Source organism: Amphiura filiformis, chromosome 11 (assembly GCF_039555335.1).
Source record: "Amphiura filiformis chromosome 11, Afil_fr2py, whole genome shotgun sequence".
NCBI lineage: Eukaryota > Metazoa > Echinodermata > Ophiuroidea > Amphilepidida > Amphiuridae > Amphiura > Amphiura filiformis.
This window is the reverse complement of record NC_092638.1, coordinates 59,588,012-59,611,362: the sequence shown is the minus strand read 5'-3', so window position 1 is coordinate 59,611,362 and position 23,351 is coordinate 59,588,012. Positions and strand designations below refer to the sequence as shown.

General features: G+C 36.4%; 1 protein-coding gene and 1 long non-coding RNA gene across 3 annotated transcripts in view; one reads left to right on the top strand and one right to left on the bottom strand.

Moving 5' to 3' along the window:
- The window catches only part of LOC140165093 (lysosomal alpha-glucosidase-like), a 102,821-nt gene that overhangs the window by 5,120 nt on the left and 74,350 nt on the right, over positions 1 to 23,351 (bottom strand). The window contains exons 11-15 of one of the 2 annotated variants that reach the window (XM_072188521.1): positions 21,371 to 21,488; positions 16,835 to 16,968; positions 11,338 to 11,510; positions 10,404 to 10,552; positions 8,888 to 9,029 (exon numbers count right to left, since the gene is read on the bottom strand). In XM_072188521.1, the coding sequence (XP_072044622.1) occupies positions 8,888 to 9,029; positions 10,404 to 10,552; positions 11,338 to 11,510; positions 16,835 to 16,968; positions 21,371 to 21,488 (716 nt within the window). Of the gene's footprint in view, positions 1 to 8,887; positions 9,030 to 10,403; positions 10,553 to 11,337; positions 11,511 to 15,841; positions 16,015 to 16,834; positions 16,969 to 21,370; positions 21,489 to 23,351 lie in introns of both variants that reach the window. The other variant, XM_072188520.1, reaches the window with a different exon arrangement.
- Positions 286 to 5,245, top strand: LOC140165094 (uncharacterized). Its single transcript, XR_011860628.1, has 2 exons — positions 286 to 439; positions 3,888 to 5,245. It is a non-coding gene; the product is annotated as an uncharacterized lncRNA (long non-coding RNA).

Sequence of the window (23,351 nt, the reverse complement as noted above, 5' to 3'; positions counted from 1 at the left end):
GCCCTTAGCAGACTACGATGCGTACGCACACTGCAGGGCAAAGAACAATGGAAATTGCCATAATGCGCGCGCATACTGCCGGGCAATGACGTCACATACCAAGTGGTCTATATGCATGCCTGTCTGTATCTCTGCCTTGTCTCCTTCGATGGGGATGATGTGGCCTTCAGACTCCATTACTGTGACCTTCATCAGTAGCCACCATTATCCTTTCCTACCTTTAATTCAATTTATTATGTGACACCGCTGTTTATTTTGCGTAAAATCCGCATTAACTAAGTTGTACCGAAGAGCTTAAAACGACTGGTAACGAGACTATGCCCTTGACACAATTAAAGATGGATGCTGGCGGTCTGCACGTAAACAATAGCCGTGGTGGAATAAAAATGCTGCAAAAAGGTGTTAATATTGCAAGAGTAACTACATTTTCGAATCGAAGGTAATTATTTGATCTAAGATATTCTTAAAATGAATCCGGTTTCATCATCAGTGATAAATATTTCCTGAAATTGTACATTACTTTGCACCCAAATTCTGTACTTGTTTCCGGAGCTCTGCACCGTGCTGCAACAAGGCAGTAGCAGCGGTAGGATTTTCAAATCTTTTTGTACTTTACCCATGATTTTGGGCACTTGGTACACCTTCTTTTATATCTGATCTTGTATGCAAGTGAATAAAAACGCTCTCAATAGGCTGAATTAATGAATGGCCCAAGGTTAAAAAATGTCCTTTTTTTTAAAAATAATAAACAATTTCAATATCATGCATGTATATGGCATGCATGTATTTCTGAGTGCTATGCCATGTAAATGGGCAATGATGGCTATGTGTATGTAAACATGTACGTTAGCAAGGCCGTGGATGTACCTAGAAGGATTACATATATATTGCACAGAGATGCATAATATTAAATATTATGACCGAGCAGCTGGCTTCTGTTGGGTTGAAGTAAGCTTACTGTCTGTGCGTCATTTGATCTAGAACACGATCTACTATCCACGATGACACAGTGAGTGTGAACACGGACAGAGATGGAGCATGGAACTATTTAACTACTTCAGTCACTTAATCGTCGCCAATTTTCAAACACATTAAAAAATTCTTTATTAAGTTTAATGTTACCGGGGTACCGAAATTTATTTTGATGACATATCTGTATCTTCAGAGCAGCCAAAGTTTGCTCATTTTTATTTTATGAGATTAACCATGGCCCCATGCTCACAATTCGCTGATGATGTGTCATTTGAGCAGCTTTTTCGGGTGCTGTACCCATCGTGATCTGCGTTGTTGTTTACTTCCGAATTTTCATTGCTATTAAATGTGGTGTTATGCTTGACTGATTCTAACATGATTTGGAGATACATGTAGCTCCAAAGCTCAATCCATAATAATCAATCATTGGTTTCTATATCAGTAACCTGTATTAAAGTAGTGATAGGCTGTACAGCCCCAAAAAAAGGGTGATGTTTCAAAAAGCTTAGGGTACCAGCTGAATTGAAGCAGCTAATCCTCCTGAGCATTTTGACACCTTTAAAAAAAAAAAAGGTTGAAAAATGAGACAGTGCCGGCCAAAAAACTACGCATAAGGGGGATTTTTTGGGACCCCCCTATTTTTCAATATTTTGACAATTATGGGCATTTTATTTGCTGTTTGTTGGATTCTAATGATTATTTACATGATTTTGAGTCCTCTGGATATGTTTATGCAATTTTTACACAAATTGTATGTTTTGATGCAAGTTTAAGAGCCAATTTTGGATGTGAGGGCGCTGTTCAGCTATAGCTGTTACGTATCCCCCCTACTAAAATTTTATCATTTCTTATTATCAAATCAAAGTTACTAATAAATAACAGCATCTGTCCAAATTTGAACTCTCAACCTTATTTCACTTGTGCGTGGTACCCATTTGAAAATGTGTAGAGACGCTTCCATTGACTTACATGTGATACAAAGTTCGTTGACCCCTGTATATTGCTATGGGCAGGTTACCCCTGTATTAAAAATTAGCGCCACGGCCACACCAAATGTGATAAATGGCTGAAAATGTCAGATTATTGATGATTGATGATTATCTCTAGTATGATTAACTTAAAAGTCAAAAATGGTTGCGAAAGGGGTCTCTAAAAGGTAAAGCGCCCTCACGACCTAATTTTACCCCAAACCGTTAATTTTAAGGATACTAAAAAGTTTCATTTGACACAAAGTGCATAAATGACCTTCCTGGACCTAAAACTATGTAAGTAGATACCAAAAATGCACTACATAATCCTTAATGTGATAAAATTCCCCTAAAACTAGAAAATAAAGGTCAAATCTGCCCCCCCCCCCTTGTGTGCCGTTATTTGGCCGGCACTGTCTCAATGTTTGGCCGATTTCAATCAAATTGGTGTCAAATTACTCAGAACAACAAGCTGCATCAAATAAGCTGGTACCCTAAGCTGTTTGCAACTACACCCTTATACAGCCTATCACTAATTAAAGATAGACTTCTCGATCAAATGTGTTATGTGTGTGACATGCGTTAGGCCAAAAAACATTATTGTTTTGCCCTCAACCGTCCGACCCTAAATCCTGAAAAATCAGGGTCGCAATTTTTTTTTTTTGAATGATGAATTTGACAGATTTGTTCAAAAACTCAATGTTTTTCACTTAAAAGTAATATTTTATTGAAAGACTAGTCTTTAATTGATGTCTAACAGGTATCCAGAAGTCAAAATTGACAAATGTCCCTAATTGAAGAAGCATTATTTAATATTTGAGAATAAAAAAAAAAGAAATCCGACCGTCCGACCTAAATTTCCCACTTGAGGGCAACACAATAATATTTTTTTGCCTAATCATGATATTAGGCCCTTCGCACTTGATTATTAGTTTCCTGTTGAAGATTTTGAAAAAGGGACGAGGTGACTTTTAATTATTAATTATTAATTATCTTTTATTTTCTTTATTTAGTTTGAACTATTACAAGCAACTACTGACTCGTTTTGACTAGAGCGGGCATTTAATTATTTCACAACAATATTTGATTTTATAAATAAGTGTAGGTGGAGTTGTACTCTTTGTTTATTCATCATTATTGTTGATATTATTAAAGTCAGAAAATGGCAAGTAGAAGTAGTTGAAAGTCATTTTAAAAGAGATAATTAGAAATAAAACAAAATAATTAATTATTTTGAGATTTTCGATTTTGGACGAGGGCGGTAAACAGGAAACTAATAATCAAGTGCGAAGGGCCTTATCATGCAATTCATTTCAAGTAGGCCTACTTCACCCCCATCATCCCAGATTCCCCCATCCTAGAAAATGTGGGGCTGTAAGCTGGGTTTACATACATTTTTAATTAACAGGAATTAACCTGTTGGTGCACTCTAGGGGTGGAACGTGTAGCATGTTGGAATATTTCCAACCCTATACAACCCATGGATTGGCAATGGTAGAATGCACCCTGGTAGTCTAGCTTCGAATTTGCCGGGGAATTTGCTCACCAATAGCTTTTGAGGCTAGAAATTGATGAAGAACGACACCATAATAGCAAGGGTAGTTCGGAAATAATGATGGGGTCATAGCATCAAAACTGTTGCTAAAATTGTACTTCAACTAAATTATAGACTGTTCAAAATAACCAAAAATTACAAGTGCCATCATTTTCCCACATTCCGCGGGATAGGTGGTGACGAAAGTACTCAAAACTCACTAAAACACAAAAATCTAGGTCAGACAGGCCTGTAGAACAGGGTTTTTTGTCACCTAAACCTAGCTGTAATTTCAGCTTAAGTTATCAAGTTAATCAGTGATTCATATTTGTAATTGATATACACAATAACAACTTTCAGTTTAAGCTTATTTACTAATTTTTTTATTTTCTTTTATTGCTCTATTTTCACAGAAAAGAACATGGATGTTCAAGAGAAACTGGGCGAAGATATGTAGTTCCATTCATGAAGAGGGTTGGTGCTGGTGTACATTGTGACATTGTCATCGCGTGATAACGACACGTCTGGACAAGGATGTTATACAATGATGTGCAAATCATGTTAAATTTGCTTTATTGCTTGGACTTTCTTAAACACAAACAATAATGTTCCAGCTGGTGTTCCCGAGGTCAAAAGGGTTCAGAGGATGCTCGAAGTTGAAATGGTCTCCAATTATATGTCCTATGATAAATCAGAAAAATAATAGTTTGCACTATGTACATGTATCCCTATTGTGGCCGCCAGGACAGGTTCATCATCCCCAAGGTACCTGACTGGTACACACAGAGTACCTACACATTACAATGCTGTACTGCAAAAGTCAAGTACCGATGGTGAACCTGTGCAGTATAGGATGTTTTGTTACCTTGGTAACACATCAAAAATTCAAAAAAGGACAATACACATCGAGTCTTATTGAGTTCTATCATTTGAAATTGATATCAAAAATAAGAAAGCACCCTAGATAATTAAAAGAACTATTCTCTTTGTCTGATTTCTTGCAAGAAGACCAATAAGGGGCTGAGCAATAATTATCAGCTCCCCCGGGGGGCGGGTAAAATATCCGAACGGCTCGCCAAAAATTGCTTGCCCCCCCCTCGGCCCACCAAAAATCGCTTGCCCCCCCCCTTTCTGCTCGCCAAAAATTTCTTGCCCCCCAATTTTACCCTCCCCCAGGGCTCATAATTATTGCACAGCCCCTAATTTGAGATCATTTTCATAAAAATCAGAACAATTTCATTTTCATTAGACCTATGACGTCACAATGTTACTCTTTTGCTCGTAACTCTATGAAGGTCTAAACAAATTGTTTGATTGGCATAACGTAAAAAATATTAGGGTAGGTCGGTCAGTAATTTTATTTTGCACACATTTTAAGCTGTAAATTGCGTATGATAAAGGTTGTGGAATTTTTTAAATTAATTAAAATTTCTTTGCAAAAAAAGTAAGAAAAAAGTCTAGGGTCAGGCTTATTTCTAGGTCGGTCGGATTACGCCAATCAAACAATTTTTTAGGCCTAACCGTACATCATAGGTATGTCAAAGTATACTTTTTCTGAATCTTTATTGCCAGAGGAGGATTACGATAGTGTAGGTTTTGAACAGGATTTGTGTAATTTTAAAATTGACCCTATGTGGAAAGTTCAACGACCTGTTTCTTTTCTTATGACAAAAGCTTTCACCATCCAAATATGCAGTTCAAATTGATGTAGAATACACTATGCATGAAGAAAATTAAATATGTTATGAAAGTGTAACAAACTTCTGGTGAATCCTTACTTTGTCACACTCTGATCAATCATAAACATACACAACCATATTCATATGGCCAGTTATTGGGTAGCCATGGATAGCCGAGTTCAATACTGCAGGACTATTCCAAGCTGGAGAAGCTGTGCTAGCTTGTGATGGAGTAGCTGTGGAGTAATTCTGAAGTTAGGGCATGGAAGTTACCAGCTTGCAGCCCTGCAGTAACTCTGCTATATATGGGCCACTAAAAAAACTTGGGTAGTACTGTCTGTTCAATTAGCTTAGATTCTTGTATTTTTAAGATATTTGAAAAAATAAAAATTTGTGGTCAAAGTCATCAAAAAATGTGTTAGTATTGTTAGTGTGAGATGTATAGTTTCAGAGACATGTTTACTTTAAAGGGGCATTTCGTGCTCATCGCCCCACTTTTCTACGGTCCAACATCATTCCATAAACCATTTCACAATTCAGGGACTTTGCTACTTCATGAGACATTCCACAAATAAAGTTCGCAACCAGGATCAGCCCCAGAGTTTAGTACGTTTTTTCCACAAGAGCATACTAGGCACCGACAGGGTTCGAATCCACAGTCTCTCGTACCATAGTCGAACACCTTATCGATTGAGCTAACTTGACTGCTCCAGACATATTAATTGATAATTAATTTTGGATTTATAAAGCGCCTTTCTCCAGAACTTAGAGGACTCAAAGCGCTGTAATTTAGCTGCAATGGTGAATAATCACAATCAGATCGCATCAACTAGGTTGCTGACGAACGGCGCATACTAGGTTTTGAAAAAAAAAAAAAAAATTTGCATAGCAGTTTTTGGTTAATTCATCATAATCAGGATAAAAGTGCTATACAAATGCAAAATTGGGTAGCAGTTACTTCAAAATATGGAGCAAACTGCTATGCGATACAGCCGAATTCGAACCCTGGCGCACACCTATCCGCATTTAGATTGTAACATTCACCAATTATCTGTGCAGCTCCCCAAATTCCATTGGGTGAAGGAAGTTTTTGATAACCAAACAACTAATCACCGATTTTTGTGATACATGAGGAAACCGGAGATCCCGGAGAAAACCTGCGAGTGAGCATGGAATCGGGATAAACCAAGTGCACATGAGTCCTTGGGCGCTGGGGCTTGAACCCGAGACCTCAGTGGTGCAAAGCGAGGAAACTACCGCTGCGCTAACTCGCCCTCCCTAGGTGAAGTGGGAAGTGATTTTGGCAGACCTTTTTGACAATTGACCACCCTGGGGGTAGACATGATTATGGCACCACCCCTAAGCTTTATCAATAAGCCTACTCAGTGCTGCCGACAAGGGGGTTATGGGGGTGCCTGTAAAAAATAAAGAAAACATACCTTAATGGGCAAGGTTAATGGGGCCATAAGGGACTGTTCACAAACATTTGTTAGGGGGCCTGATGCAAAAGGGGGCCCTGAAAATTTTGACCCTCCTAAGGGGGCCCTGAAAAAAGGACAAATTTTCCTAGAAAAATTGAGTTATAAAAATGCTTTTCTATGGGGTTGACCCATAATTTTAATGCCAAAAAGGGGGGGCCTGAAATTTTTGAGGTCTGTATTAAAAGGTGGGGCCCCAAAAATGTTTCGTGATGATTTTTTTTTTTTGCATCGGGCCCCCCTTACAATTGCTTGTGAACGGTCCCTAAAAGCACAGAAATTGGCCAGGCGTTCATTTTACCCAAGCAGTGGCTCTCGGCAGCATGACTGGGCCTACTAGGCCTATCCCGCATGTAGGCCTACATCATGCATCATTCATGAAAATCATTTTCATGAAATTATGTTGATGAAGGCCTACATGAGGCCTATTCATGTAGGCCTACATCAACATCATTTCATGAAATTTATTTTCATGAAATGATGTTGATGTAGGCCTATATGCGAGATAGGCCTAGTAGGCCTAGTCATGCTGCCGAGAAATGCTTCAGTTTTCAGCAGGGGTCAGACAGTGTTTTCCTTAATCAATAAATCATTTTTAATATACTTTATTATTTATTTATTTATTAAAATTTAATTATGAAGGTTTTACGTATTCCCCATGTCCCTGCCATGCCGGGCTGCCATGAGATTCACAGCTAAGCGTCCCCGGCGCGGGCTAAGCGTGCAACGTGGCCGGCCGTCGTAGTTTCTTCGTGATTAAACAACAGCCTGCATTTTTAATGCTGTTCCGCCCGTGTCGCTGGCGTGTATTTAAATGCCATAATAAACTGGATCTAGCTCTGTAATATTTAGAGTTCAGTATGTCATGCAGATATTTTTTTTAATAATACTCAATCTCTATTTTGGCATCTGAAAATGTACACATTTCTGTTCCATACACGGCTCTGGTTCCATACTGCTCTTCCTCTATTAGCTAGCCAGTACGTGTCACATGTCATGTCATGCTGACTTGTTTGTAAACAAACCACCTCAGAAGGGGCTAGTTACAGATAGGCCGCCTACCTGTGACGGATTTATATAATAGTATTAAAGTTCATACATTTCAATGAAATGATTTCATTTCAAATTTAATGGAGTGGATGAGGTTGAAATATATCAACATGGACTTATTAATATTGAATTCCGAGAAGTTAGAGAAAATCATGGTAGAAAAAACCGGTAAATTCAATTTTCCTTTAAAATACTGAAATCGACCTATTGAGAAAGAAACTAAAGGTTCAGTGTATTTATCAAAGGCCGTTGTTTCATAATAAAATATTCCAATCAGTGGGATAACCTCAGAAAAAATGTAAAATTGTGATCAAAAAAGGTGATTTTTATCTTATAATCAGTGTTGACATGATAAAATGTTGCATATTTTGAACCCTTTTGAATGAAGTGAATTTAATATTTTGAAGAGCCTAAGCAAGGAAAAACCATTTCTAACTTCTAGGAATAACGTTTTTAAACAAAAATAATATCGGGTTCAAGTAATTGGACACAAGAAATTGAAGCTTTGGAAGGAACTGTGACCAGGTGCGTCTTATGCGGTATCGCGAAAATGGTTGAAATTTCCGCCATTTCCTGCTGTAAATGCCGTGCCCATGCGCGACTGCGTACAACTAAAATGTCATGCATAAACAGCGGTGGTGAACCATCTTGGAATATTAATATAATATAAATAAATTTTAGATTAGCGCCTTTCAAAGTGCTGCAATTTCGCTGTCATGGTGAATCATCACACTGATATCACATCAACTGGGCTGGTTACAGCCAAACCCAGTGCAAACATATATGCGCTCAGATTGTAACATCCATCACATGTACATCTATGCAGCTCCCCAAATTCCATTGAGTGAAGGAAGTATTTGATACCCAAATAACTAATCACCGATTTTTGAAAGCAGGAGGCAACCAGATATCCTGGAGAAAACCTGTGAGAGTAATCATGGATTGGGATAAACCAAGTGCACATACAGTCCTTGGGTACGGCCAGGGTTTGAACCCAGGACCTCGTATCATGTCCATATTTTGATGGCACATCCTATCCTTGCCCTTGTTGAATGACATTTTCCTCTGTACCTTCACCCTCCAACACTACCACCCACTATTTTATGTTGTAGTTTGTTTGCCTTTTATAATTATTTTTCAATCCCAGTCACTCTAGCTGACTGGGTGATGAATATAGGCAATACATGTAAAATGTCTGCTACTTACAGTGTAATAATCATACCACAATCCTTTTGGTATGACCGCATCAACTTGTGTGGCGCCCTCTGTTAAGACAGGGGAAATCATCAATGCATTTCCCCACATAAATTGAGTTTGGACGGAATATAGAGCCGTTTCAGATGGAAATCTGTCAAAATGAAATAGACATGCTATTAGAAGATAGAAATATATGGCATAATCTAGATCCACTTCAGGTAGAGAAGGAAATTTTTGACACCCAAGTTATCATATCAACTTACAAACACTAAACTGACTATTTACCCAACAAACAATGGTCTAGCTACTGTGGCATATGTTTTGTGGAGTGTGTAGAGATTATGTCATCAAACAGTGTGCGTGGTCCAACAATTAAACCTTGTGGAATCCCACACCGGATTAGAGGACACATTCTAGACCACATACTTAAAGAAAACAATGGTCTATACCACTTTTCACCCTGATGTGGCAGTGACGTCAATGTATTAAAGTATCTATGCTGCGTCCTGAAGCGTGTGTGTGTGTACACCAGCACTTTGAGCAAATGCTAGTGAGGCTACGTCCAATGAAATACGCACTGCCGTCACTGCCACATCAGGGTGAAAAATGGTACAGCCACTGTGGTTCAATTGACATGTGCTTTATGGAATACTGTGTAGAGATTATGTCATCAAACAATGTGTGTGTCCAATAATTGAACCTTGTGGAACCCCCTACTTTGTATGCCATTAGTGGAATATTGTGCAGAGATAAAGCATCAAACAAACAATGTGTAGTCAAATGATTAAACCTTGTGGAACCCCAAACCAGCTACTTACTCAAATAACAATGGTCTAGCTACAGTGGTTCCATTGGCATGTGCTTTGTGGAATAGTGTGTAGACGTACGGCAGCAAACAATGCCTAGTCCAATAATTGAAACAATTTGTTTTGGACAACACCAGGTCAGAGGATACATTCTATACATTGTAGACTACATACATAGAGCAATTGCCTAGCTACTGTGGTTCAATTGGCATGTGCTTTGTTGACTGGTTTGTTGTGATAAGGCAACAGACAATATCTGGTCCAACCACTGAACCTTGTGGAACTCCACATCTGATCAGAGAATTCCATATAGACTACTTACGCATAGAACAATGGTTAGCTACAGTGGTTCCATTGGCATGTGCTTTGTGGAATAGTGTGTAGAGGTACGGCATCAAACAATGTTTGGCCCAATAATTGAACCTTGTGGAACCCCACACCAGCTACTTACTCAAACAACAATGTGGCTCCCTTGGCATGTGCTTTGTGGAATAGTGTGTAGAAGTATGGCATCAAACAATTTGTGGTCCAATATTTGAACCTTATGAAACTTCACACCTGATCAGAAGTCTATATAGACTACTTACGCAAAGAACAATGGTCTATAGCTACAGCGGTTCCATTGTCATGTACTTTGTGGAATAGCGTGTAGAGGTAAGGCATCAAACAATGTGTGGTCCAATAATTGAACCTTGTGGAACCCCACATCAACTACTTACTCAAAGAACAATGGTCTAGCCACTGTTGTTCCATTGGCATGTGCTTTGTGGAATAGTGTGTAGAGGTACGGCAGCAGACGATATCTGGTTAAAAGAACACTACGAGTGGAATCCTGCATGGCTTTGGAAAAGGCGGCTGGATCCTGGTCCTATTTAACAAAAAATAACTTAAAAGTTATGATTTTAGTACCCTATTGCAACATATTTTTAAATACAGCACTATATTGTCTCCCTATCTCACAAAATTAAGATACAGGTAAGGTTTTAGGGTATGCATTAGGCTTAACCCTCATCTTACTGGGAGAGGAGGTGTATAACCCTCCCTCTATTTAGATTAGATTTCCTTTATTTAGCAAAAATCATTTGAAAATCATGTTGTTATGATTTTTTTGCCAAAAATCAATTTCTGGTCTATATAATTGTACATAGCCAGGATTTCCCAATTTTGTGAGGGTGCACTGATAATGACATCATGACAACATTACATATGGAATTTTGATATTTCTTTTTGTATAGCTGGATAGAGGAGACGATCCATGAATATCCATTGCTGCCAAATAGAACAGCACAAGTACTTTAATATAGAATTCCAGAAGGGGTTTTAGAACCCACCTCCTTGGTAATCCAGAAGGGGGTTGTACGACCCCTCCTCTCCCCTCCCCTCCCAGCCTTGGTAAAGCATGTAATCAAAAAGAAAAGTGTTAAGGATAATACAAGCAAACGCATTAAGGTTATGATTAAGAATTTTTTTTTTTTTCAAATTGAGGTTAGTGTTGGGGTTAAGTTAAGAGTTAGGATTGTTGGTGGTGTCCCATATACAGGTTGCCATGTTGGGGTCTCTCAGAATAGAGAGTCGCATTTCTAATTTACCACATCATATTAAAGGAAAATCAATGTAATTCCATCCCCTCTATTTTTAACCAAAGCTCTATACCTTGCACTTGAGTTGACTGTTAATACACAACAGATTGTTGTGATTACGAGAGAATGGATAGAAAGCGCCCAGCTGCATCCAGCGTTGGCAGAGTTCCTCTGTGCTGTCACCCATAAAGCCGCATATATCACAACCCACCAACGGTACTCCAAAAAGGTTAAGTGACAAGATACCTTCAAAAGATATGCAAATCTATCATACAATGCTTCTTTCAAAAATTACAATTTGCAACTCACTTTGTTAACATGCCCTTCTACAGCTCAACTTACCGTACTTTGCCTAACCAGACAGTCCATGCCAAAATTGTTACTACACCTTTACATTTCATCGAATCTCTTTTTGATGTCTGTCATTTTGAACATCACACTTGAAAGATGTATGCTATGTAGAAACTTTATTTTGCAATTTCATAAGAAAAAACATGAAAATCAATAAATACCTATATTTAATATTTTATTAGAAATTAAGCATGTAGGCCGTTTGTTATGACTTGATGAATGACGCTGTTAAAACAGATTTTGATATTTTTGCTTCTTTTTCCTTTTTTTGCCCCAAAATGTGTAAAAATCACAATTTTTTGGATGAACTATCTTTTATTTGAATATTTATCAAATTTCTTAATTAAAGTATAATACAGTGCAGAAAAAGATGTCAAAAAATCTGTTAAAACAGATTTCCAATAAATTGTTCCATTTTCCATTTTGGGTTAAATACTCAATTTTCATGCGCGGGATATTTGAAACATAAAATGAAAACATGTCCATTGCACTTTTTCCTCGAGATGTACTATAATATCAAGGTTACGCATATATTATAATCCCTTCTTATCTTCACTGATCCATCAGATACCTATTGTTATGAATGATCAATGAAAAGGTTCAGAACTGGGCTACTAATGGTCTGTCAAGTATCTATAGTTATTTTCATGACTGTGTCAACTCAAAAATCATGCAAGGTCGAATGTAGGAAAAGTATGATCAGTTGAGCTGTATTAATTAATCCTCTACATGTTGGCCAGCAAAAGGTAGTTCTAAATTAATTATGCAGGAAATGCAACATTAATATTGTTGAATGATATGGGATATAAGACTTATTTTCATTGAACCCAGGTGACATACCATTGGCAGTAACAGCAGCTGTGGAAATGTTACACAAAAATTATTTTGAAGATCATTTTGAAGATTTTATTTTTGAAAAGGTGATTGAACATATGATATGATCAACAACAACAACAAAACAAAGAGATGTTGACAAGTCTATGTGGAAACAACATAAAATGCCTCAAAAGGAGGGTGAGAAACATTGACATACTTACACACCCCATACATTAGTTGACAGATTTGCACATCTTTTGTGAGGTAATCATGTCACTTGTAATATATAATGGAATACCTTACCACAAGGGGAGTGTGAATTGTAAAATTTGGTTCCCCCTGTGTGGGAGATAAAGGTTATTTCTTCCACTGAGGGTGAATGGATTTCATCTGGAATATCCCAATGGGCTTATTACATCCGTGTACAGCATATAAAGTGATAAGATTAAAACATCAATGTCATGTAGCTATTTCTTTCTTTTCAATGTTCAGGCTATGTGACTAGGGTAACACCACCAGTAAAAAACATGAAAAAATAGGATATCATAAAAAGTTCAGCCATGCTCCCATATAACACCTGAAAACAAATTCAAATGAATAGGCACAGATTTAACAGATGCCAACCCAACCCTATTTGAAACATAATTTTAAAGGTAACTTCAACAGCATAATTGTTTAATTCTGACCCTAATCTCTTACTCCTAAATTTGTATTCTGTAAATAAAAGTTAACAAAAAGATTAATCCGGAGATTACTAGAACAATTCTCAAGGTTTTGGGACATGCTGACTAAATGTACATTACAGGTACTTTTACAACTCTTCAAAACTTCTGGTGAAGTGTGCAAACTGGTGTCTTATTTGCCACACATATAAGTTTGTGCCTCTCAAATTTAGTGACTTTGACAGATGATAAATTGTAAATTATAATAAATGAGAAATTCTGTGAACATTAAAATGGGACCAAATTAATGTGAAGGCCAAATAAACACATTTGAATTTAATGACTCCCCCCAGCGTTTGAAATAAGATGTGTCCTTGCGTTAAATACCCGTAAAAGTAGGCGCGGACCCGCAAAATTCCTACAGCCCGTAAAAATTGAACCAAGCAAAAAGGAGAAATTCCAAGTTTTGTTGTTCCACTGGAAAATCTGGTTCACATACATGACATAATATACGCCCAGCTCCCTAAGTACCCTTTCATTTTAGTTTCCTATCAAGTTTTCAACCAGAGTTTTCAAATTTCAAAGGCAAGGGTCCGGGTCAGACCCTTGAAAATTGGTGCAGACCCTTGCAATTTATTTTTTTTCTTATTTCAAGGCCTGACCCCCCAAAAAAAAAAAAAAGCATGTTGAAATCAAGTTTAAGTCATCAAGGTAAAAAATGTTGACTGGCTCGTCATGTCATTAAATGATGAGCATTTCCAACTTTCTAGCTAATTGTCTGCCCCTCCCCATGTCTCATCTCGATCAAATTGGGACCACATTATGATATTGACTAAATATATTATTTGTCTGCAAATAATTTTGTTTTAAAACTTTATTGCAACACTTTTACCTTGTTGTTCAGACTGTTATGATTTCTCATGAAAGGGTAGAAAGCACCCACTTGCGTCCATCGTTGACACAGTTCTTCAGTGGTGTTACCGCCAAAGCCACATACATCGGGGCCTACTAGTGGTACTCCGAATAGATTTAAGGATAAAACTCCTTCAAAGACAAGGTATTGAAGCAAAATTACTTTTGAATGCATACCTGATACCTCAAGCATATACAATGAGGTATAATATAGTGAACAACATCCTAGTTTTGAAGTAGATTTTGCCAAGTCAATTTTTTCATGTGTACTGATAGCAACATTGAATTGTCGTTTTTCATTAATACTAAATTATTGAAGGCTAAATTTATTCTAGTCCATTTGGCTTCATTGAGAGAGTGATATCAGTACTTTGATGCAGTTATTTAGTGTGTGTACAGATAAATAAAATAAAATAAATTTTAGATGTACAGCTTTTGATTGCGTGTGTAAACATGAGTCTATGAGTCAACGTGCATGAACCGCAAATAGACTATAGTTGTACTTGTAAAAAACAGGGTTTTTTTTCTTCAAATTTGTAAGTAAAATTAGACTTAATATTAATCTTACTAAAAATGTTAATTACAAAAGAATTCAGAAGTATCAACCTGTCAGCTAGGAGATAAATGTTGCTTCAAATGCCTAGTACAAATCCCTGGGGTACAAATCTGTCAACATATAGTTTATAGTGTCCAATTATATTTTGAAAATTCAAGTGACTTATTTATGCCAACAGATAAGATATTTACAAGTGCAGAGGTATTTGGATCTTTAATGCTTTATGTTTGAGGATTTTGCCTGATGAAAAGCAAAGCATGTATGTGGTAAAGAAGATGAAATCACTTCACTGAAGAATGAATCAATGGAGGCAAGTTGAAGCAGTCTAACCCTTTCTCCTGCCAAGTCTCTTTGTGCCTATTGGCTGAACAGAATAGTTTGGAGGGTTTGGGTGGAGTTTGCCAGGCAAGAGATGATATAAGAATAAATTTGCAGACAGCATGGTGTTAATTATGTTATGGTATCAGTACCCAGTGAATAGTTCATTCCTATTAAAGTCATTTCCTATAGCCTAATATTTACTAGGATCTAAACACATCACATTTAAAAAATCTTTGCATCAAATTTGAAAACTGACATACTCGTAGCAAAAAAAACCTCACTTTTGATCTGCAAGTTTTGATGCCTCATTTATCTTGGTAACCCTTTGAATGAAAAAGATGCAGATTCAAAAGTTACATCTAAACCCATTGAAACCCATTTGCTTTTGTTGCTAGAGTACCTGGTTGTCATTTGTCACTGCGGTAATCCTAGCTTGACCAGTTATGTACACTGACTTGAGTAGCTTTTATGGCAACTTTTGAATCTGTAACTTTTTTTTTTCATTTTGATGAGTCACCATGGCTACAAATTTTGAGCTATCCAATCAAATGAGATACCAGAATTTAAATGAATCAAGGGTGGGAAGCAGACTGACCAACAAATATCTCAGGTAAAAGGGTTGTATCTCACACACAGGGAGTGTGAAGTTACCTGCACGAGTGAATCCATTTGAAATCTACACTCCCTGTGTGTGAGATTAAGGTCATGTCTTCCATAGGGGGTGTATGGTTTTCAGCTGGAATAGCCTAATGTTTGGGCTTTTCCAGTTGAAATCCATACACCCTTTATGGAAAATATGAACTTAATCTTTCACAAAGGGAGTGTGAATTTCAAATAGGGTTACCTAAACAGGTATCGCCATTTAAAATCTATACCCCATGTGTGTGAGAGTAAGGTTATGTCTTCCACAGGGGGTGTATGGATTTCAACTGGAATAGCAGGATCTGATGTGATGTTACCTTGCACGATGTAGGATATGAAGGACAGTAGATGTCGTTATGGTTACGTGAAAATGGATAAAAGGCGCCCAGCTGCATCCATCTCTGACACATCTCCTCTGTTGTTGTCCAATGGAACCCACATATATCAGCGCCAACCAATGGTATGCCAAAGAGGTTGAATGAAAGAATGCCTTGGAAATGAAATGAGTTCAATGAAAATATTAGGGTAAATGGTATTCTGAATATCAGGGGTGTACTGGGGCACCGAGCTATCGTCTTGCTGATCCCTTATTAAAATGCCTTTAATAGGAGAAAGAACATGAAGCATGTACAAATTTGGCCAGAATGAGGACAATTGTGTTTTGTCCTAGATTTCAAGCAAACTTGTCCCCCCCCCTTTTTTCCGGTCAGTACGTCTCTGCTGAATATACATGTATCAAAATTAATGCACAGTAGTTCTATGTAAGTGTATGCAAATTAAAAAAATATATGATATTAACTGGAGCACAAAAAGGTTAACTGCCTATGTTTAACTTAGCAGTTAGCATTTTGGTGCTCCAAATACCCTTAGCAGTTAACATGCTTGCGTTCCAAATAGCCTTAGCAGTTAACATTTTTTTGCTCCAAGTAACCTTAGCAGTTAACATTTTTTTGCTCCAAGTAACCTTAGCAGTTAACATTTTTTTGCTCCAAGTAGCAAGTAGTAGGAAGGTTTACTAGTTAAAATGACCTCCTTCCTTGGAAATATATTCTGCTTTATAATTGATATGTTATTATTTTCAATATAAATGTATTTATAAAATGAACTATCCTTTAAATGAAAATATATGGTAAATGAAAATATATGCTATAGCCTGTATTTTGTTACACAAATGTAATATATCTGCAGAAAAACACATCAGTACATGAGAACTCTAATCCTAAACACAAGACATTGGCTATTTTGGGGCCAAACTTTTTGGGAAAATGGACATTATAGTAGTAAGGTTAAAATGACATTACTGTTCTTACCTGCTATGGAGTAGTTCATATTGGGCCACGAGCTGTAATTATCCCCTAACCAATGACCGCCATACTGACCAGCACCAGGGAAAGTAGAACGAGAGATCACCATGGGGCGCTTTTGTCGCACACTGATCAGCGCACTGAGAAAAGACAAAAAGATGGGGAAAACAACAGACAATGAGTCATACAACTAGGCCTATAAATTGTTTTTATACATCGGTTATGTTATGGTAGATATATTTCAGGTTTAAGAGGAGTCGGTCAATCTTTTGTCAAAATGTTCCCTAAAATTGGATTTGTTTGCCATATTTAGTATCCCTGCATACAAATTATTTACCCTTACCCCAGTTTGCTTTGGATCATTTTACCCACAATCTCCTCAAAATTATTATATATGCTTCATCACACAACATAAAAATATACATCACAACTAACATTGAAACATAAAATATTTAGGATCCCGCTATTTCACAAATCATGTTTCTCTGGTATGTTTTGCATCAGGAACATCACTTAAGCATAAATATTAGAAAATTATAAACAAAACATGTACTCTGAGGGTTTATTTTATCAAAAACCTGTAAGGGTGGTGCCTTTCAGATAAATTCCTGCTTAGGGGTATACGTTTCAGGTACAATTAGAGAATAAGCGATAGGAATTTTTATTTTGCCTATCCTCTACCGTGTGATAGGCGACAGGCAGGTCCAATATTTTGAGTAGTGGATGCCGGCGCAGCCGGTATCCACTACGATAAAAATATTGGACCTGCCTGTCGCCTATCATAGGTAGAGGATAGGCAAAATAAAAATTCTATCGCTTATTCTCATTCTTAGTCAGTTAAATATTATTTTAATAACTGTAAACAATTTTTTTAAAGCAAAACTAAGTTACCGTCATAAAAACTCCCCTCATTATAAAATGAACGAAACTTGTTTACAACTTCACGTATTCTGTTGCGCGTACTGCTAGCGCGTCGCGTATTCCGCACTAGTCTCGCGATTACAGCGCAATACATACGCCAAGACCTCTACAAGCGTGTAAGGCATTTTCAAGACGCATGATGACGTGGGGTCGTCTACGGCCTGATAAACAGCACCCGAAATCTTGCGATTGTCCAATCAAAAATGTGTCTACGAACTAGACCACTCCCACTGACTAAGAATCCTGTTTAAGGGGTATAATTTTATTTCATGTTACTCTTCTACCAAAGGGGGATAAACCTCGTCATTTCCTAAAGAACTGGAGGCCTATATCACTCTTAAATGTTTCCTATAAGTTAGCATCTGCTTGTATTGCTAACCGCGTAAAATCAGTTTTAAACCATCTAATTTCGGAAGACCAGAATGGTTTTGTTCCAAACAGATTTATAGGCTAAAATATTCGCCTTCTCTATGACTTGTTAAATTATACAGATATTCATAAAATACCTGGTCTGCTATTACTCATAGATTTTGAAAAAGCATTTGACACGGTATCACATGATTTTATATTTAAAACTCTAAAAGCTTTTAATTTTGGGACAGATATTTGTAGATGGTTTGAAACCCTATATAAGAATGCTTCTTCGTCAGTAATAATAAATGGGAATATTTCAAAACCGTTTCAAATTCAGCGTAGTTGTAGACAGGGCGATCCGCTTTCGCCATATATTTTTTGTTTTATGTGCGGAAATTTTAGCTTTAATGATAAAAGAAAATAAGAATATAAAAGGAATAAAAGTAAAGGACATGAATTTTAAAATTACACAATACGAGACGACACAACCTTGATATTAGATGGCACAGAAAAGTCGCTAAAAAGCGCATTTGATACTTTGAATATTTTTCGTGAAATTTCTGGTTTGAAAATTAATACTGATAAAACAGTGGCAGTATGGATAGGATCATATAAAAATAGAATCACAAAAATTTGTGAAAATAAAAAACTAACTTGGAATTTTGAGGGCAATTTTGATTTTTAGGAATTTCTTTCAATACTGATTTGGTGCAAATGGTTAAACAGAACTATGAAAAATCACTTGTACTGATGAAAAGATGATTTCCAATTGGAAAAAAGGAATCTTACTGTATTGGGTCGAGTTGTAGTGGTAAAATCGTTGGTTCTTCCTAAGATCAGTTATATTAAGCAGATGCTTCCAAATCCGAGCAAAGATTTTATCAAAACAGTTAATGACATCATTTTTAAATATGTTTGGAATGGGAAGCCGGACAAAATAAAAAGATCTCAGTTTGTACAAGATTATGAGAATGGAGGAGTTAAAATGCCAGATGTCGAATCTCATATAAATGCACTAAAAATAAATTGGATTCGCAGGGTTATTCAAGGTGACAAAAATGGATAAAATTGTCAAAGTTATGTTTGAATGTGAAGACTAACGATATTTGCTGTACAGGTCTACTCGATTTAATGCAACGAAAAATAAGGTAGACAATAAGTTCTGGTATGACGATTTTTTTCTTGGTCCTCTTTGATAAATATTGTTAATTATGGTGAATTAGATTTCAATCGTATTGCAAAGCAGTACCTGTGGTGGAATGATAAAATCAAAATTGGTGGTAATTCAATTCATTATGTTCATTGGAAGGAAAAGGGGGTTCTTTTTATAAATGATTTACTGTCAGAAAATGGGACTTTTATGTCAAAAGATGACTTTGAAGAAATGTATAATGTGAAAACAAACTTCCTTGAATACAATGGTATTATAAGAGCAATTCAGTCAAATTTCAATATTAACAAGTTAAAAGGGACAAAATTAGTTTCACCTTTTAGATCGAGTAATATGGACTTATTGTTTAAATATCGTAAAGGTTGTAAGTTATTCTATGATGTCTTTGTAGGGGCTAAGAGAATGAAACAATCGGGTAATAAGTGGAAAATAGATGTTGATATAGAAAATGAGGAGTGGAAACAATTATGTCTTTTAAATTTCAAGTTTTCTGTTGATTCAAGTATAGATGGTTCCAATATAGAATTAACCAAAGGATTTTAGGAACAAATAGTCTGTTGCTAAAATTTAATGTAAGGAGGATGATTTATGTACATTTTGTAAGGGGAACCCGGAAACAATTAAACATCTTTTTGTAAATTGTCAGGTCTCCCAAATATTTTGGAATACCATTAAATTATGGATAAAAGAAAAAAACTAATGTGGAATTGGAAATGTCTACTTTGACAATTCTATTTGGTTCTAAATTTGATTTGACTTTAACCCTTATAATGACAATGGCAAAATTCCACATCTATAGAGCAAAGATGATGGAACAATACCCAGATTTAAAAGCTTTTAAACAAGAAATTAAACATTATTATAATATCCTGAAATATCAAGCAACATGTAATTTAGAGCGTAACAAGTTTTCAAAAAAATGGCAACTATGGCGAAGTCTCTGCACTGGTTAATTGGTTTAAAAAAATCCTTTGTTAATCTTTTTTGTTAATCATTTAAGTAAAATATGTGTAATAATTATAGTATAGGCCCTATTTAAAGGTTTTATATGTATAACTATATAATAATATATAACAATTATAGTCTTTGCTGTCAGGAAAGTTTTGTGAAGGGTCCGGTGGTTATTTTGTATGTTTTCTTCCCCCACCGGACTCAAGTACAGGGAATAAACCATAGACAGTAACACCATGGCTGTCAAAAAAAAAAAAAAAAAAAAAAAAAAAATAAATAAATATTAGAAAATTATAAACAAAACATGTACTCTGAGGGTTTATTTTATCAAAAACCTGTAAGGGTGGTGCCTTTCAGATAAATTCCTGCTTAGGGGTATACGTTTCAGGTACAATTAGAGAATAAGCGATAGGAATTTTTATTTTGCCTATCCTCTACCGTGTGATAGGCGACAGGCAGGTCCAATATTTTGAGTAGTGGATGCCGGCGCAGCCGTATCCACTACGATAAAAATATTGACCTGCCTGTCGCCTCATCATAGGTAGAGGATAGGCAAAATAAAAAATTCCTATCGCTTATTCTCATTCTTAGTCAGTTAAATATTATTTTAATAACTGTAAACAATTTTTTAAAGCAAAAACTAAGTTACCGTCATAAAAACTCCCTCATTATAAAATGAACGAAACTTGTTTACAACTTCACGTATTCTGTTGCGCGTACTGCTAGCGGCGTCGCGTATTCCGCACTAGTCTCGCGATTACAGCGCAATACATACGCCGCACCTCTACAAGCGTGTAAGGCATTTTCAAGGCGCATGATGGCGTGGGGTCGTCTCTACGGCCTGATAAACAGCACCAAATCTTGCGATTGTCCAATCAAAAATGTGTCTACGAACTAGACCACTCCCACTGACTAAGAATCCTGTTTAAGGGGTATAATTTATTGCAAAATTACGCAATTGGGTGCATTTTGCTCAACAGGACAAACCCTGTTTAGGGTATGTTTTGAAAATCTCTGGTCACACATGTGTACACTGTGAAACCCCTGAGGCGAAGATAATCTGGTTTTTATTTTCATGGTAGCTATGTTGAGTGCAAAAAGCTCCAAAAAAATGCACCTTCACAGTACAGAACGCAAAGACTTACTCATGACTGGCGATCATTTCTGAGTATCCATACAGACTGTGTAGGTTATAATGCAATCCTATTTTATGTCTGGCTGATGGACAGATAGTCTTATCTTGTAAACTATTACCAGCTATACCTGTAATAAATATACAAATAAATATTATTATTAGATTTTTACCAGTTTGTGCTCAATATAATCAGTTTCAAATAGCCCAGCCCTGTAACCTATTAAAGCCATAATGTACGATTTTGGTCAAAATAATGATAACATACATAAAAAGAAACTTGAATTATTGCACGATACATACTCAATGAAAACTTTTAAAAGTACAATCAAAGAATTAAAGGACAAAAATAATATAGTTGTAGCTCATACCTAACCGTACTCAACCCAACACCATATCTCAAACACACACACCGCTGTTTGTAAATACGTTCAAACGAGGACCTCGACTTTAGTAGGATCTAACCGAGGACTTACACACCCGTTTTTAATCGACACACCGTGGACCTCACGCAAACACACCAGACAACTTACTATCCAACTGAGACCCGTCCTATACCTATCTTATATGCTATCTTATATGCATATTTGCATCATTTACGTCATCCTGGGCATAGTTTCAAACCGAGGACGTCCTCGTTTGGAGGTGTGTCCTCGTTTTACGGTGTGTATCCATAGGTAGGGCCTCGTTTGACGGCATTTACAAACGCAACCCCACCCCTACCCATACACACCCACCAACATCCACTGATGCTCTCCCACACTTATCACTGCACAAAAACTCAACCTAATAAAATATCAATGTGACGGCATAAAGATATGATCTAATTATAGTTATAATATCACCCAATACGTCCAAAGGCACTTTCAAATACATTTAAAACCCAACAATAACTTACTATTAATAGTAATTTCTCTGCATTTTCCAAAAAATTCACAATTAAATTACCAAAATATAAACCAATTATGTTATTGTTAAAAAAAACTTTACTATTACAAAACATGAAAGATGAGAAAAGTGCAATTTACAGGTTTTGTTTGTTGCTTATTAATTTTAATTTTTAGTATCTAACTGGTTTTATTATTAACTTGTACTTATCTATGCTTTTATGAAATCTATATAAACATTTCAATACAAATACAGATAAGCCTTAAAAATTACAATTGCAGAAATGTTACACCATAGAATCATAATGTAATGGCAAACATAACTTTTATCTACACCCTGAATTTACAAAGTGATAACTGTGTACCTTTGGCCTCATCTTTCAGCACTCGTTCAAGAAGAATGTAGCCAAATTGTTTAACATTGATATTGAAACTGCAGATACAACATTCTTGCCTTGAAATACAAGATAGTATATCAGTTGCGGAAAGTCCAAAAGTAAAAAAAGAAAGATAATACATCATCATCGCTTACAGCACCTATACATATGTTTGATTCTCATTATATTGTGAATTTCTCAGATAAAAATTGCATTTGGAGTTCAATGCGATCACCAATCAGTGCATCAAAGCTTGTCTTCATAAGTAGAGTACCCAAGATTTGCTCCAGGAAACCTGTTCCAGTGAAACTGCTTTGAAAGAAACTGACTTGATCTGAAAATTAATATTGACATCATGCACTTCTGAACATACATGTAGATTAATATTCGCTGGCTCAATCAACACAGGCAGCAAAGGTGCATATATGTAATCTAACTATTTCACAAAGTTTCACTAATTAATACTGACTACTTGTACCAGAAGGTGTATATTAAATTTTCGTCATGGCCCGGATCACCCTACTTGTGTGTCTGTTTATGGCATTAATACACTCCCAAACGGTTCTACGTGTTGCAGGTAAGATCTCATCATGTACTGTAAAAGTGGTCATTTTCGCACACATAATTTTCACCATTTGCTGATTTTGAACTACCGGTATTTCACTTGTTCTTTCTTAAAGGGGCATTTCGTGATCCACAGCCTCATCCCCCACTTTTTTCTAAAAAAGTT